The 16405-nt window shown below is 38.2% G+C and overlaps 1 protein-coding gene across 2 annotated transcripts; it reads left to right on the top strand.

The window, feature by feature from the left end:
* The first annotated feature begins 302 nt into the window (after positions 1 to 302).
* On the top strand, positions 303 to 15412 carry vmp1 (vacuole membrane protein 1). 2 transcript variants are annotated; one of them, XM_055028438.1, is made up of 12 exons: positions 303 to 393; positions 918 to 1023; positions 1327 to 1459; positions 1794 to 1884; positions 3418 to 3528; positions 8029 to 8196; positions 8300 to 8431; positions 9899 to 9979; positions 10945 to 11061; positions 12187 to 12248; positions 13875 to 13974; positions 14439 to 15412. In XM_055028438.1, exons 2-12 carry the CDS (start codon positions 945 to 947, stop codon positions 14580 to 14582), a joined length of 1218 nt encoding a protein of 405 aa, XP_054884413.1. In that variant the 5' UTR covers positions 303 to 393; positions 918 to 944; the 3' UTR covers positions 14583 to 15412. The 2 variants fall into 2 exon arrangements, with proteins under 2 accessions (XP_054884413.1, XP_054884412.1); XM_055028437.1 differs by lacking the exon at positions 303 to 393 and adding an exon at positions 552 to 678.
* The last annotated feature ends 993 nt before the right edge of the window (positions 15413 to 16405 follow it).

Below are 16405 nucleotides of genomic sequence, written 5' to 3'. Positions count from 1 at the left end.
AGAAATGTGTAGCTTAACTTTATTTTCATATGTGCATATATATATGAAAAATTATACAGTACTTACACTAAGCAAATAGGGGCGCATACCAGTTATAAGTTACACGAAGCTTTTCGTTGCCATGGTTACAGTTTCCAACTGTAAATTTGTCAGCTTCTTATTGGACAGCAACACGCTTATAACGGAAACACGCCTAACATTTATTTTTTGTAATATTTGAATTTCAAGCAGAATTGTCCCACCTGAAAAATCAAAGATCTTAAGATCAAAGGGAAAACGGATTCTTCGGTTTGGTTAACATTAAGTATTTAACTGGTTTAGAATCAATACAATTTAGCTTTTATTTTGACATGTCAACGTTTTATGTTTCCGGGTGAAGAAGACAGGAAAGAGGTACGGTGGTATTGATTCATTTAACCAAAATTAATCGGTTATCACCTTTTTTCTTTTGCTTTCTTGTTATTATTGTACAGTATAAGTTTATATGTTAATCTACAAACAAGATTAGTCGTAATTAATTTTAGAGTTCGTGTTTAAATGTAAAGGCTTCCGGTGTCCCAGTTGGCTAGCCGGTTAGCATGTGGACGGTTGTGGAATCAGCGCATTTGACTTCGTATCCTATTACAGACTGACCTACAAAGAGACATTTCTTCCACTTGGCTTCATTCGTTATTTTTTGTAAGTCTATTGGTAATATTTTTCCTGTCTGTCTTTATTTGTTTGGCTTCTCTCTTATCTTTTTTTCGCCAGGAACAGAAACGTGAGGTTGATACTTTGACAGGTTATTGCTCAAGAGCCGCAAATTATGATGTTACTACGGAGTCCCGTCACAAACTGTTCTTTTTTTAAGCAACTGGACACAAAGAGTCCTGATGTCTGTAAATCTAACAGCTTTTTGTTCGTCTTTTTCTTTGTAGATTATCTAAATAGCTGGTGACTGTGAGATGGCAGCCAATGGAGCAAGCTGTGAACAGCCTCAGAAACGAGCAGGACCCAAAGATAAACAGAACGGCAAGTCCACAGGTCAGTGTGAAAGGTTTAATGGCCGAAGACAACCGAAAAAGTTCAGCTCATGTTAACACTGATGTTTTCATTGCTAACAGCAACCTCCTGCCAGTGTCATAAAATTGCTTCAGCAGTTTCATTTCGGGCTCCTTTCAGTTTTAACCCGTGTTGACAACTCACCGCATGACGGCAAACGAGACAGACCTCTGACTACAACCTTTATTATGTATTTGGCATTATCCGTTCCACAGGATGTATTAGTTAATGAGCCTATTAGTTGTACTGAAACTCAAGATGATTCCTGCTCTGTTTGCCCTTCAGACTTGTTATTGAGAGAGAGACGGCAGAAAGACAAAGAGGAGCGTCTGTCTCTCCTGCTGTGGAGGAGGCCGGTTGTCACTCTGCACTATTTTCTTCTGGAGACCCTCGTAAAGCTAAAGGAATGGACTTTTGAGTAAGCCTCAAACAGGTTTTGCTACTGGATCTTTGCTTTTGTACTGCTCTGTGGCGGTTACGCTGGTACATATTCATAGTTGTGATATATGTTGTTTCTTTTTCAAACAACTCAGAGGTTTCCTGCTGATAAATCAGTCACAAATACTGAAGACCTGCACTGTCTTACCTTCTAGACAGCTCAAAAATATTTGTCAGATAAAGTAATTGAGTCTAGATGAATTTTGATCCAATTTGAAAATAAAACTAATGTCATAAGAATATTTAATAGAGACTAGTTCTATTTAATCAACCAGCATATTTGATCATTTTCATTTTCTTGTTTTTACACACAGGCTTTGGCACCGGCGAGGCACAGTGTTTGTATTTTTGTTGTTATGCTTCCTCTTCTCGATCACATACTCCACTGAGGGATCACACCAAATGGTGAGGCTTTACTTTCTGTTTTTAACAAGCTAAATGAACACCACTGCCTCATCAAAAACTGTGAAACAGTTGATGATAATTCGGGTTTTATCATCTTAGACTTTGCTTACAGAAATATTTTGTTGATAGACTACTATGCACTGTACACTGTTGGCATGTAACCTTTGATCACACTTTCAGCTGGCTGGAAGTTTTGCTTACGGGTTAATCAATGCAGTTTGCTGTCAAGGTTCAGTTAAAGCAGAGAAGCACTGCATTGAATTTATGTCTAATGAGTTAAAAGGAGTGAAAATCAAGTAGTTGACAAAGTAGTATAAAGTTATATCCAGCAAATCAAAATAGGACTTGAAACCTTGTTCTGGAAGCCATATAATTACACTGTGCTTGACAGCTATGGTCTTAGTAACTATTACACAATCATAACTAAGTTTTTTGCTGTATGTCTTTATCATTCTCTCACATTATTGTTGAGAAGCTGATGTTGCAGAACCACTGGAGGAATGTAGTGACACTCTGAAGGATACAATGTAGTGTCATATATCTCCCAGTTCTAAAGAGTTAAAACTTGACAAAGGCTTGCAACACCTTATTAGTTTTGCTTTATTTCTAAGCATCACAACTATTGAAGACGCAACAATTTCATGAAGTCCTGTGATCTTTTCTGCCTTAGGGAACTTCAGCACTATTCAGTGTGTTAATAGTGAGAAAGCAGCCTGGGCAAGGTGTGTTTTTGCTGTAAATCCTCCAGGTGGCTGATCACTCTGGCCCTCTGTCATCATTACACAGTTGGGGTCTCACTCCTATGTAGGTCAGCTGACAAAGGTCTGCGATGACTTCACTCGGTCACTGAGGTGTAACAGAAGAGTGTTGATTTGAACAGTGCAGTCTTTTCAGAAAGTACACAGCTGGCAAATCACCATTCACCTACCATCATGCTTGATTGATGGTGTGAGGTGGTGAGGTGTATTTGTTTTTTTTTGTTTTTTTTGTAAAACATGATGTGTGTTATGTCCAAACATTTCTGCTTTTGCCTCACATACCCCACAGTCGTTGTTCCAGGAGTCCTGTGATTCATTCAGATCAAACTTTCCAAACTTAACTTGTGTTAACTTCTTTTTATGAGGGAGAAAACGCCTTCACTTGAGAACCTTTCAGAAAAGCAATAGATGTTCTGAGTGTTTCTAATTGTATTGTCAGGAGCAACATTTTACATGTAGAGTTGAGATGCCACAATTGCTTACAATTTTTCTGTACGATGCACTTCCCAACATTGGGTGAATTTGCTGGGATATCCCACTCCCACTTATACAAATGTCTTAAATGTTATCCGATTATAATGTCTCGTTTTCTAAATGGACTTCACATTTTGAAATGTCAAACAGGAATACTAAAGTTGTATCCATCTTAAAAGTATTACATTTCATTTGTATTTTTTTTAACTAAATGAAACTTTATCATTGAGTAAATAAACGTATGAAAGTCAAAGCATTTATTTATTTATTTATTTTTCATTTTCTCAACATACCCTGACAGTATGTTCAGTACCTGGAGAAGAAGTTCCTGTGGTGTGCCTACTGGGTGGGCCTTGGGATCCTGTCCTCAGTGGGACTGGGGACTGGTCTGCACACGTTCCTCCTTTATCTGGTAAGACAAAATCAATGGCATGTTCCTGGTTATGCAAAACATTTCTAACAGAAATCGGCTCCAAAGAAAAAAATGGGCCTTTCTTTTGAATTTGCATACACATGTAAAGATAACAGAAGTCCCTTAGGCTTTACTGCTAACAGTTTACACTTTAAATACATACAAGTCCATATTTCTAGGATATGTTTCTTTCTGTTTTGTCAGATTCACTGATGAAAAAGTAAAAACTTGATGTGTAGAGTGCCATTTCTCAATTTTGATTTTCAAATATGCATTTGCTTGAAAAGCATTGTAATGTTATCCTGAAGGCCAATAAAATATATTATCTTTTCAGCAACGAACCTTAACTCTAACGATATTGACACAGTTGTCTTTATGACGTCCATTTAGTATCAATTTAGTATTTGTGAAACGACTCCCCCTCCATCAGATGTGAAGGGCTAATCTGCTTGGCTTTGCATGTATACTTTTTCTATGTCCTACTCAGTAGTGGCTTTATTTTGGACTGAAGTGACACTATAACGTAACAAAGCCTGGAGATATTTGAGTATTTGAGATTAACCAAAACCACTACTATCACACTACTATTGAAGATATAACTATTACTATCATACTTCTACTACTATCCCTGTTGTTGCCAGATGATGGCGCCAACCTCCAAACCCAGACATGTCATTCTTGTTAAACATTCTGAGTCAAAATACCCATCAATCTAAGGTTAACCAGGAGTGACCTTTGGCTTGCCCGCCAACGCTTGTCTGAGAGTAACTACATTAACCGAGTCACTGAAAGTGTGTGTCATTTCTCTTAGATGTGGTCAGAAGTAGACTTTAGCTTAAATTAAAGAGTAGAAGAAAGTCGGCAATGCTTGTCCACTTTGAGGTGTTCAGTGTCCACTTGTGGGTATGCTGAATTCCCTTTGCCATTTCCCCTGCAACTAAATAATAAGAAATGCATATGGGTGACCTTTCAGTTTTCAGAAATATCCTAAACATGAGTATTTTTTGATCAGGATCAGTTGGAATTTGTTTCACTTCATTCTGCTGTCTTGGTTTCCTTGGGTTCATCATTCAGGAACTTAAGGTTTCATTTTGGGTATTTTTGTCTACTTTTGGTTCTTCATCTGTTCCATAATACAGAGGAAGTGTGACTTCAATTCTTCTTCTGTTTTATTAGTTATATTATCACATTAAAAGATCATAATTTACCACCACAGCCTAGACTCAAAGTGTGGGTTGTTCCACTGGAATTGACTCATGTTTCCACTGCACCATCTCCAAAGTTCATAAAGTCTGTCTTTGTAACTTCTGTGTATTTTTTTTAACAAACAAAAACACCTTATTATTCTTAACAAATTTCTCCTTAAACCATTATTTATGTACATCGTGACTAAAGGATAAAAATAGAAGTGGCAATAGCTCTGTGATGGCATCAACATCATGACGGTACAGAGACAAAACACATTTGTCAAGCTTTACAACACTACATAGATTATATCATTTCAAGCTATTACTTTTTATTACTAAAATAACATAAGTAGTGTTCTACTATGTTTCTTAATTAATTAAGAAACATTCTAAGTAAATTTTGATTGCTAACACTCAGTTGTATATAATTATAAGGGAGGCACAGGTAATGTGAACTGACAAAGATATCACAGTATTTATTTAAAAAAATTATTCAAGATGGTTTATACTTTTAACAGAGCTATCAAAGTCTTCAGTCAAACATAAATGTTGCTCTAAAAAAACTAATTCAACAATTACAGCAGTTACAAAGCAACTGCATTGATACATTATTGGCAACAGTAAATCCAGTCAAACACATTGTTTTATTGCATGTACTGAGTGTAATAAAAAAAAAGAATATATGGCTTCATCTTGATAATTTTCTTTGTCCAGTTCTGTCTTCTTTAATTTTCTGCCAATTCTTGTACATAAAAATATGAATTTGTTTTTTAAATTTTTATTTTATTCCTATAATTCAATCTTCTTATTGGAACATCAGCTTTCTGATATGCATTTTATTTTTGGTAGAAAAAAAAGATTACATTTAATTGTAGCATTTTTACACACTTCTGGGTTTAATCTCTTCTGTTGGAAACTGTTTGAAAGGTCACTTGTGGACAAACTGATTTGAACCATTTAAATGATTCTCACTGTATATCCTGATTTGTTACACACATTCAACTGTCCCCAAATTACTGCAACTATTTAAATCCTTCTCTGAAAAACTAAAAGTTTCACATGATACAAGGCTGCTTCTCACAAGGAGATGGCTTCCCATTTTTCTAAGCACTAGATTTTCTTTATCTTGACAATGCACCATGTCACTGTCAGTTATTTATGTCTCGTGTGACAATCTAAGTATAAACCACACTCAGTTTCTGTGGATTTGCCTCAATCCAGGAATCACTGGGAGAGGATTAGATCATGAGGTTCGGTCATCACCACGGTGATGATTCATCATGATGTTTCAGTTTAGATTTCTTCTAAAATTCAGCATCTTGCCATTTAACTTCTTAATCTGTTTGTGTAAGACATCTAGCATCTTATTTTTTTTTTTTGTCAGTCTTTTACTCAAGTTTAATTCAAATACGACAGTGTATATATATATATATATATATATATATATATATATATATATATATATATATATATATATTATATATATATATATATACTCTTGCCAAAAAAAAATTCTTTTTTGGCAAGATTCATTTTCATGTCTTGGGGCTTCAGCCGAGGAATCTGAATTCCTCGGCTGAATGTCTGAAGAATTTTTCTCCAGACATTCCCTCGGAACCTCCAAAATACTTTTGCTCCTGCAGCTGACTCATTAGTCTAAATCAAAAGGTTCTTGTTACCTTAAACAGCTCCTTGGCTAGCAGAGAGTATGTTTAATCAAATTTGTATAAGCAAAATAAAACACCTGTTAATAATAGATTTTATTTGACAGTATCCTGTGTTTTGAGGCTGTAAAACAGTGTTAAACCAACTGACACCAATGGTGTTAAACCAGTGGTGTCAGTTAATACAAGAGGATATTTGTATTTACTGTGTTTTCAAGGAAGTTGAAATGATTAATGAAATAAGTAAAGATCAGTTAATTGTAAGTAATAGCTCCTGAATTGAAATTAAGTTCTACATTTAACTTTCTGAAACTTGCCTAAGTTCTGTTTGTGTGGGAGAAGTTTTGCATCGAGGATGTAGTATTTGCATCTGATCTCACTTTTTGGATGTTTCTAAGAGATTCCTCTTATATCAAGATGTTTTCTGACTTGTCAGACGGTTGCATCTAACACTTGAATCGTATTGTAGGTGCAGTTAGGTGAAGCTCATTGCATTTTCACCCTGTTGTGATAAGGATGACGTTCTCCCCCAGGATCAAAGTTCAGTTCTCATTCTCAGAAGGACATTGCTGCTGATCTCATGCAGAAAGTTGGTTGCCCCCCTCAGGGGAGAAACTTCATGTGAGGCCTCCCAATGTTAATGCTGTCATAAGATGTTAACTCTGTTGACCAATTAGAACAGGATGAGCAGACTCTTAGTCTCAGTGACTCATGTCTGCTTTTCTCAATCTTGCAAGAATTAATAAAGTTCTGTTTTGAGTGTAAATCCTGGATCTATGCTTGGTTACTAGGAGTGACTGTTTCATTAAGGGAAACTCCTTTCTCCTTTGTGTTAATTTTTTTCATTTTATTAGAGTCAAACACTGGCTGCTTATGTCTTGTTGAATCAAGTCTTTGATTTGAAAAAGTGTGTTGTGAGAACTAAGAATCATCATCTGTGTCTGCAGTTGGGCTAAAGAAGGCTTTTTTTGTTTGTGTTGAAAAAGTCCATGTCAGCACTGACTCATGGTGGCCTGTCCGTTGTCTGTCAGTGTTGATGCCATAGAGGATCATCTGTGTTTTAGTTGCAGGTGGGCCAGCTGCAGGCGAGGCCAGGTGAGCTAGTTTAATCAGAAATCTTTAAAGATAAATGATCTTCCTGTCACGAGACGCATCGTATGACTCGGCTCCAATCTGTGTGTCTCTGTGATAGGGTGGATGTTGTTAGCTCACTATTCAAAAGGGATTAAGCAGAATTATACTGATTGGTGGGAAGCTGCAAACTGGAACAATTTACTGAAAAGATTTAGGAAAACTAAAATGTTCTCATTGGAAGGAAATTTGAGGGCCCTTTATCAACAATCCTAAGAGCCTAGGAAGCTGGGAATAGTTAAATTGCTGTTAGTGTCTGCTACTTACTTAGTGGAATCTTACTTGCAAATCAAATCAAAAATACACTTAGAAATAATTTTTATGACGTTTTAGCAGATGCAATTGTTCCTGTGGTTATTTAAACCCAAAACCAAAATATATAATATGAATAGCATCATTTGTGCAGCCATATTTAAACTTTTCATATTTCCTGACATTTTCCATGTATGTCGAAGTCTTGATCTCATGGATTTGATTTTTCTCTCTTGTTGTTTCTGTGCGCCCATCCTCTCTCTCAGGGTCCTCACATAGCTTCAGTCACCCTGGCAGCGTATGAATGTGGATCCATAGACTTCCCAGAGCCTCCGTACCCCGACCAAATCATCTGTCCCAAAGATGGAGGCCTGGAGGACACCGTCTCCATCTTCTCAATTATGTCCAAGGTCCGGCTGGAGGCCTGCATGTGGGTGAGTGGTGGATACGACGAGAGACACTTGACAGTTTCACTGGTCAAATATGCAAACAAATTAGAAAAATGGGAACGTATTCTGACTGCAGCTGTCTGTTTAGGGTGCAGGGACGGCGATCGGAGAGCTGCCTCCGTATTTTATGGCCAGAGCGGCTCGTCAGTCAGGAACTGATCCAGATGATGAGGATTATGAGGAATTTGAGGAGATGCTCGAGCAAGCACAGGGTGCACAGGTCAGAAAGATCAACACTCATGTTCATAAGGTGGTTTTTGATTGTATAATTAACAAATATTCTCTTTTAGAATATTGTCTTCATTGTTGTTTGAATATTAATATTTTGTGTATTATCCCAGTTTAACTTTTAAGTAGATGTATATTATTTCTCACTCAGATTTCCAGAGATTTTATAACAGCTAATGGTTTTCTTTTCTTTAGTCTTCATTTCTGAAGCTCTGCCACCAAACTGATGTTTAAGTTTTATCTGTGTGGTTTCCCCCCCATCATAATTATTTGCTCATTACTCATCACCTCAGTAAGATATAATTCTTATTTCATCTGCCCTAATTTTCTAAATGAACAAAGGAAGGCAGAGCCAAACAGGCCTGATTGGTCCTGAGTAAGCATGTGACTTCAGCGCAGCCCCTCCTTTCCTGCACTTCCAGTAAATCTGTATGTTCGTGGGTGAGTCACCCCGAGCTCAGCTCCCTCTTTAATCATCCCTCGGGCTTCGCTCTCGTTGCCTCCCTCCATCTCTCTCTGCTTCTCTGTTCCCACCGGCCTCTAATTTGAATGACAGACAGGTCTGTCAGGAAGAGAGTTCACATGACTGGAGAACGCTTGGATCAGATGCTGAGTCAGCAGGACGGAGTTTTCCAAACACCGGAGACATTGTCTCCATCACTTAGTCCCACTTCACCGCTTGGAAGGATCTCTGCACCTGCCTCCTTCTTCTTAATAGTGTCAGAAGTAAAGAGCTGGCTGATGAACCACTGTTGAGTAAAATTACAGAATAATAATGTTCTCTGTAAACAAAAAAAACAACATTTAATTAGAAAACAAGCAAAGAAAGTTGGTGATATTTACCATACATTCAGAATTATTCTGAGAAACCAAATTTATCAACTGACCCACATTAAAAATGTATTTAATTATATGTGCATGTGTGTTTATTATAAAACTGAGTCAAAACAAAAACTTGTTTTTCCAAATTAATGTTTAACTGTGCCAGCAGGTTTTCAGACTCTTAATTGCCTTCCTGCTTTGGCGGTCATCTTTACAGAAAAACCACAAAGTTTTAACCCCCCGCAGGAATACAGATGCAATCAGAAGAGCTGTGGCACTTTTATACCACACAGATTTGAGCAAAATGCCAGAAGAGTCACCAACTGGAGAGAAGAAAAGCAAAAATTACAAAGCTCTAAAATAGGAGATAGTTACCACAGAGCTTTGACCGAGGCTCGTGTTCCTCATTATGCTGTTACAGTAAAATGGTGTAATAAAAACCACAAGAAAGTGCATTGATTTATTTAAACAAAAAAGAAAGGGTGATTATATTTTCAAAGATCTTAAATTATATGTTAAATGTATGTGATTGAATAAAAAGATTTAAAATAACATGGGTTGTGAAAGTCTTGCAAATTTGTCTGATCATGTCTGACTGCAATCCCACATTAAAATGCATTTTCAATTTGTTTTGCAGGATTTTGTTACAAGAGCAAAACTGGGAGTTCAGCACATGGTGCAAAGAGTGGGATTCTTTGGGATCTTGGCTTGTGCCTCTGTGAGTAGAGATAATTTTTTTTCATCGTTCTGTTGACATATAGTGACTTTCCAGAGTATTTAACCTCACATTTTGTCACATCACAGTCAAAGATTACCAGCAACGACCAACAAAATTAAAATATAATTCTCAAGAGGAAGAAAAAAAGATGTACGGTCTTCATAAAAATATGAAAATTGTGGCGTGGCTTTATATTCAGTCTCCATGAGTCAGTGTGTTCGGCCACCTCCCTTCGTCAGCAGTTGCAGCTGTGAACATCTGCTGCTCCAGTTCAGTTCTGAATTTCACTGAGCCGGTCTGACTTAAAAGGACGCTGATATAAACCTTCACTTCTGAGCTCTGGATAACAATTCTGAATTCAGTCTTTTCTTCTGAAGCATCTAAGAGGTTTTCTTCCTTTTGCTGAGCTAAAGTTGGATTCATCTCTGTCCAACTTCAGTAATCCTTTCATTCTACACACCTTCTACAATATGTTCAATTGTAGCAAACTGCAAACATCCTGATGCCTTTTGTTCAGCAATGTTCATCTTCTTGCTAAAGGCCAGATTTGCATTTGTGCTGCACTTGCTAATTATGTGAGTGCTTCTTGAGATCCTCAGACCTCATCACTAGTATATCTGCTGTGTTCTCTGGTCTTATGAAGTGGTTTGTTCACAAACCATGAGTGAAGAAAGCCAATCAGTCTGTGTTGGACACACTTCCAAAATATTTGGAGCCTTGTTCGGCTCAGCACTTCTCTCTTTGTAGTGGAGAATGGTTGTTTACAGATATTGAAATTTGGATTTTTATTTTTTTTTATACTTGACAATTATGTGTCACAAAAAAAATCTAAAAAAATACATTCAAGCTTTTGGTTGTAACTTCACAAAATATGATAAGGTTCATGAGTTTCTTTTCATTATGTCATTCTTGCTGAGCTAATGATGTTGATATTAAAGAAGTTAATTTTCTTGTGCATTTTTCAGATTCCCAATCCTCTCTTTGACTTGGCGGGGATAACCTGTGGGCATTTTCTGGTTCCCTTCTGGACTTTCTTTGGAGCAACTCTGATCGGGAAAGCCATTATCAAGATGCATATACAGGTCAGTGGAGCAGATAAAAGGTTCATCTAAGGCAGTTCAGAGCTCTGGCTCTTCTCTCATGATTTGTTCCATTTTACTTAAGAAACGATACTGGCACACATTCACACCCTCATAGAAACATCTTCTGATATGATTCATCTTCTTGAATCATTTCATCACAGTTGTCTAACCACAGCACAATACAGCATATCAGAAATTACACTTTAGCAGAAAAGGATTCACTGCTGACTGGTGTACTTTGATGAATCTCCAGAACCTCACAGGGTTGTGGGAAAGATGAAGCCGTGTGCTGAGATCATAAAATGGTTACTATGAAACTCCTAATTGTGCACTTCTGGTTGACTCTCACCAATGACTGAGCTTCTCCTCTGGGTTTTTCCTTTGTCGTGTTTTAGTTGTAGCAAGTTTCCAGACCTCTTAAAGAGGCTCTAAGATGAAAGGAGGAAACCTTTGGGAGAAGCTTTTTAACAAGAGTTTAGAATGACACAAAAAGGCCAATCAGAAAATAACATTTTTAATTATACAGAGTGGAATTGAGACTCTCATACCAGTGACTAATATAGACCTAGACAATGAGGGGCTGTCTGTTTTTTTAAGTGACTCGCTATTCTGACTGAACAAATCCATCTCCTGGTGGTACCAGTCAGTCACCCTTTCCTGTGGGGGGTCCAGGACACACTGAGTGGACATGAGAAGGTAAAAGGAAATGGAGCAGACTTTAAAAGCTGCAGGGGAGACCCATTTCTGTACCTTGAACTTCTCAGACATCACATGATTTATTCTGTCTGATCTTGTCCAGGGGGGCTGTGTGTCATGCTGTTTAAAGCTGATCAGTTTCAGAACCGGAGGGGGAAAATAATGTGGTTTTGGGCCCCCCGCCCTTCTGCTTTGGTTGTTTGCAAACCACACAAACCCCTTCACAGCCTGAACGTTTGCTTTAGAGCCAGGTTTGAGTTTTCTAATTGGTGTCTGAGAGCCTCAATGACCGTCGGCTGTTCAACGGTAGTTCTGTCAAAAAGACAGACTTTAATTTACTTTTTTTTTTTTTAACCAGTGAATTTCTTTTGTATAATTTTTTTGTAATTTGTCAATCAAAAATGCTAATTAACATCTTCTCTCCCACAGAAACTTTTTGTTATCATTACCTTCAGCAAGCACATAGTGGAGCAAATGGTGTCACTCATCGGGTAAGTGTGTGAGAACCTTATTTCTTTGTAAAACCAACGTCTTTTGGTTTGGTTTTTATGGTTAGGAATGCGTTCGTCAAGATTTTCCCATGCATTTCTGACTGCTGATCAGTCGAGGGGGAGGGGGTCCCATATGAATAAATGCTTTCACTGCATAGGAGTAAAAATCAAGGTATTACCCCCACACACATATGTAATCTGTCTCTGCTGCACTGCTGGCCAAAAGTATGAGGTCACATTCAACATTCAAACAGGGTGATTTGACTCACGGGGTTCAGCTCTGACTGACGGGATGATCGAACAAGGCAGGAAACACAAGCACAGACTTGAGCGACCCGCCTGCTGCCTGCTGTTCAGGCAACAGAATCAAAGTAGCTGCTGGGATTAGCTGGGATTTTTTAAAATGAAATGAAAGCAAAAGTTGTTGTTTTTTTCAGGAAGTTCTGTTCATCAAGCAGATTTCTTTCATATAACTTTAAAACTATGATCCAATATTAAGAGATAAAGTGCTCTGCTACAGTTGACTACAACTCTTGACCTTTGTGTGAAAAAGAAACATAAGGTGACTTTCAAGCTTCTTCCTGTCAAGTTTGAATAAAGGCCATGAGTCCTATAGAAAAACATTATAAAAACTGATAAATTATATTGAAGTTTGTGGGTTTCAACATGAAAAACCATGTGAATAGAAATTCACAAAACCATGGTCATCAATATGAATCACCAAGCAAGTAACTTTGACCATATTTAGACAAAAAAACATTTTCTTTCCTGGCCTTGTAGTTTTGAAGGTTTTTTCCCACAAAGATCACCCTTGATGACTCGCTATGATTTGTACAAATGGAGCCTTTTGCTGATTTGGGTATTTTGTTAATTTTATGTCTGTCTAAAATTATGTTTGTTTGTGTGTAAAGATGGAGAGATAACCCTGAGTCACTCAAGTTGAGTGTTATTCAGCAGCAGGAATTACCCTCTCTGCATTTGGTACTTGTTATCGCTCTTCCTTTTGCTTAGTCTAGTCAAGTCTAGACAACACGTTTACATCCTGGCTGAATTCAGGAGGACTGTCTACAGCCTGCAGTATTTTCTTTCTCGTCATTGTAATTATAAGTTTGACATTATGATAGATGTTCCATTCAAGCTCTGTTTCACTTTACCGGCATGTGGAGAGCCACATCAACAAATCCTCGCTCAGACTTGAGAAGCGTTAAAGCGGTGTTCGTTATGACTGGGCCCCGGTGAGCGCTTCACCTCCTGCCTAATAGGGAAATTAGCAGACACTGATTGGCTATCTTTCCATCATGAAAGCACCAGTGGTGGTAAAGGTGATGACATCATGTCGACTCACTTCCTGGTTAAAGGGGGCTGACACAGGCTCTTATAGAGGGCTTAAGAATATAAAAGAAGGACAGAGGAGTTTCTGCTTCACTCCTCTCTGCTGCCTACTCCTTCTCACAGTAACAATTAGAGGTGGTGGCAGCTGCAGCACGGGGCCCATCTGTAGGATGGGGCCTCGGATGCTGCTGGTTGGCCCGGTGGATCAGGACTTTATTTCCAGCTTTCAAAGCTTTTATTGGGACTGCTTGGTAGGTGAGTTATAAGTCTTTTTTTCTACTTTTGCTTTTCCAGGTCTGTTCCTTCAATAGGACCATCTATCCAGAAGCCCTTCAGTCAGTACCTGGAAGCCCAGAAGAATAAGCTGCACCATGCTGGAAAGAGTGGACCAGTGGTAAGAACATTCGTTTTTACTTTCATAATCTTTTCTATTTTTCCCTCCACCTGTCTATTAATGTAAGAAACCTGAGATGCTTTGATATGGCAGATATAAGAAGTTGAGAAATGTTGGGGCAGAGTAGCTATGTCAGAGTTTAGAAATGTGCAAAGTAAATGTTTCTAACCAGATTAAAAGAAAGAATTTTAAATCCAGTTTCTGATCCTAAACATATCGCCCTCCAGTGGGCAAATTGTGTAACTGAAACAACTTCCCACATATTTTTCCTTCACACCAGCATTTTGTTTAATATAAGTATTAGAAATGATAATTTACTTGGAAGAAGGTACAAACACAGCTTCATTAGCCTAGCCTCATAAACACACATAAGTACAGCACCAGTTGGTTTTGTCTACTCATTATCTGGTTTGCAGAAATGAGTGCAACTTATACGATATCTTTGTTCATTTGGGGTCTTCCAGGATGACAACTGGCTGTCGTGGGTGTTTGAGAAGGTGGTGCTTGTCATGGTTTGCTACTTTGTCATCTCCATCATCAACTCCATGGCTCAGAGCTACGCCAAGCGACTGCAGCAGCTGAGGCACTCCGAAGAGAAAAGCAAGTGATGGCGAAGCAAAGCGCCTCATGCATCCAAGTGACTGTGTTTCTGCAGCTGCTGCTCACAACTTACCAACGAACCTCACCCATCTTCATTGCTCAGAGAGGCCGAAGGCATTAAGATGAAAAAGAAGCGGGCATTTAATGCCTGTGTGTGTGTGTGTGTGAGAGAGAGTCTGCGCACGTGCTACCAAGGATGTATGTGCTGTTTTGTTTCTGTCAAGTTTTATAGTTCTTCTCATCTCACTCTGCGTGGGTGTAGCTTGACTGACTCCTGCTAGCAGTCTTAAGATGTTACTTTAACGTTAAATTAATCCATTTGTTAACCTCAGAAGTAAAGCGGTGATTTGATGGTAGCTGCTATGCTGAGGGCAGCGCCCATCAGATACTATGCCTTATGCAAGTTGGGAATGCCTGAATTTCCTTGAATATAGCTCGACTTAAGGACTTGATTTTTATTTAATTATGTAACATATGTGTGGATGGGAGCTGATTTTATTTTTGCGATGTGCTGCCAAGACAACTGCAAATGGATAATGTTTCTTTTCAGGGTTTTTATGGTAAATATTCAGACATATTTTTTCTTTTTTTGTCAGTTCAAAGTGATTGGGAGGGTTAAAAAAAAACAAGCAATATCAACTTAAAAAGTGGGGTATGTATGGTTTGCACATTGTGTAAATATGTTTTTTGACTGTATGATCAGATGTGTTTCTATTCCAGTTGTTGCTGTGAACAAAATACAAAAAAAAAAAAAAGGCAGTAACGTTGTAATCTCAGCAAATGGTCCCATTTCTATTCTGTACATTTAGGTCAGATCATCTATAAAATGTGGAATTGACATTTTTTCAGTCTGAGTCTTATTTCTTTTATGTTTTCTCTCCAAAGTGTTCATCCTGAAAAACTGCTCTATTCCTGTCATAATTTGAATGTATAATTTTCTCAATAAACCAAGCATCTACAAGGTAAGTAATCAGATTGGAACATTTCCTCAATACTGAGGAAATGTATTGAGGAAATACATTTCCTCAATACAAGAAGGAGCCTGATTGGGCTCTTGGTACTAATTAATCCAATAAATAACCTTCAATTTATACCAGCTAAGACGTTTGACTCTTGATGCATGAAATCAGTTATTTTCTTTAAGACGCTCTGTGACTATGCCCCTTTAGCCTAACTAGTCTCCCACCTCGTCAGCTAGCTTATCAGACTGGTGTTGGCGGTTACATTTGCATGGCAACAGCGGTCTGTAAGCTGGCTGAAGCAGTGGGCCTTTCAGCCACCCAACCCATGTTGAGACGACACGTCCACTTGTTGGACGTGAGGTGACCTGCCTGTCACATTGTTGCTCTGCTCTCATGTCTGCCCAGTTCTACTGTGTAAAAATCGAATAAAGTGAGTTACCAAAGATCCCGACTGTTTGGTTTCTGTCCACATTTGCCTTGGAGGTTGATCAGTACTTTTAGGTTTCCACATTCATGAGCTTGTTCATCTTGGAGATTTAAAATTGGAGAAGTCAGTGATCCAGTTGCTGGGAGAGCAGATCGGGGACACAAATTTAAACCAACTTCTGCCTCATTTCTGTTCATTATATCCTCTACTTCTGAACTCCTTCATTTAATAAAATAATTGACTTAAGATAGTTGTCAATTACTGTTAAATTGGAAAACCAGTGTGTTCACACACTGGTTCTGCCTCAGAACCCATCTCCCCCACACCTTTCCCATTTATCTCCTTCAGACTAGAGGCAGCAGCACTTAGCAAACACCTGGCAGAGCTGCACGTCTGCTGAGTTCATCCTAGGAGCAACTTCTCAGTCTGACACTCCTAAGAA

The sequence above is a fragment of the Poeciliopsis prolifica genome, unplaced genomic scaffold, assembly GCF_027474105.1.
Source record: "Poeciliopsis prolifica strain line A6 unplaced genomic scaffold, Auburn_PproV2 SCAFFOLD004, whole genome shotgun sequence".
Classification (NCBI taxonomy): domain Eukaryota; kingdom Metazoa; phylum Chordata; class Actinopteri; order Cyprinodontiformes; family Poeciliidae; genus Poeciliopsis; species Poeciliopsis prolifica.
The sequence above is the reverse complement of the archived record's forward strand: the minus strand, read 5'-3'. Positions and strand labels throughout refer to the sequence as shown.

Coding starts and splice junctions, on each gene's coding strand:
- vmp1 (XM_055028438.1), top strand. CDS start 945: ATGGCAGCCAATGGAGCAAGCTGTGAACAGCCTCAGAAACGAGCAGGA. Junction 3,529..8,028: donor ACACGTTCCTCCTTTATCTG/GTAAGACAAAAT, acceptor CCTCTCTCTCAG/GGTCCTCACATAGCTTCAGT. Junction 8,197..8,299: donor GGCTGGAGGCCTGCATGTGG/GTGAGTGGTGGA, acceptor CTGTCTGTTTAG/GGTGCAGGGACGGCGATCGG.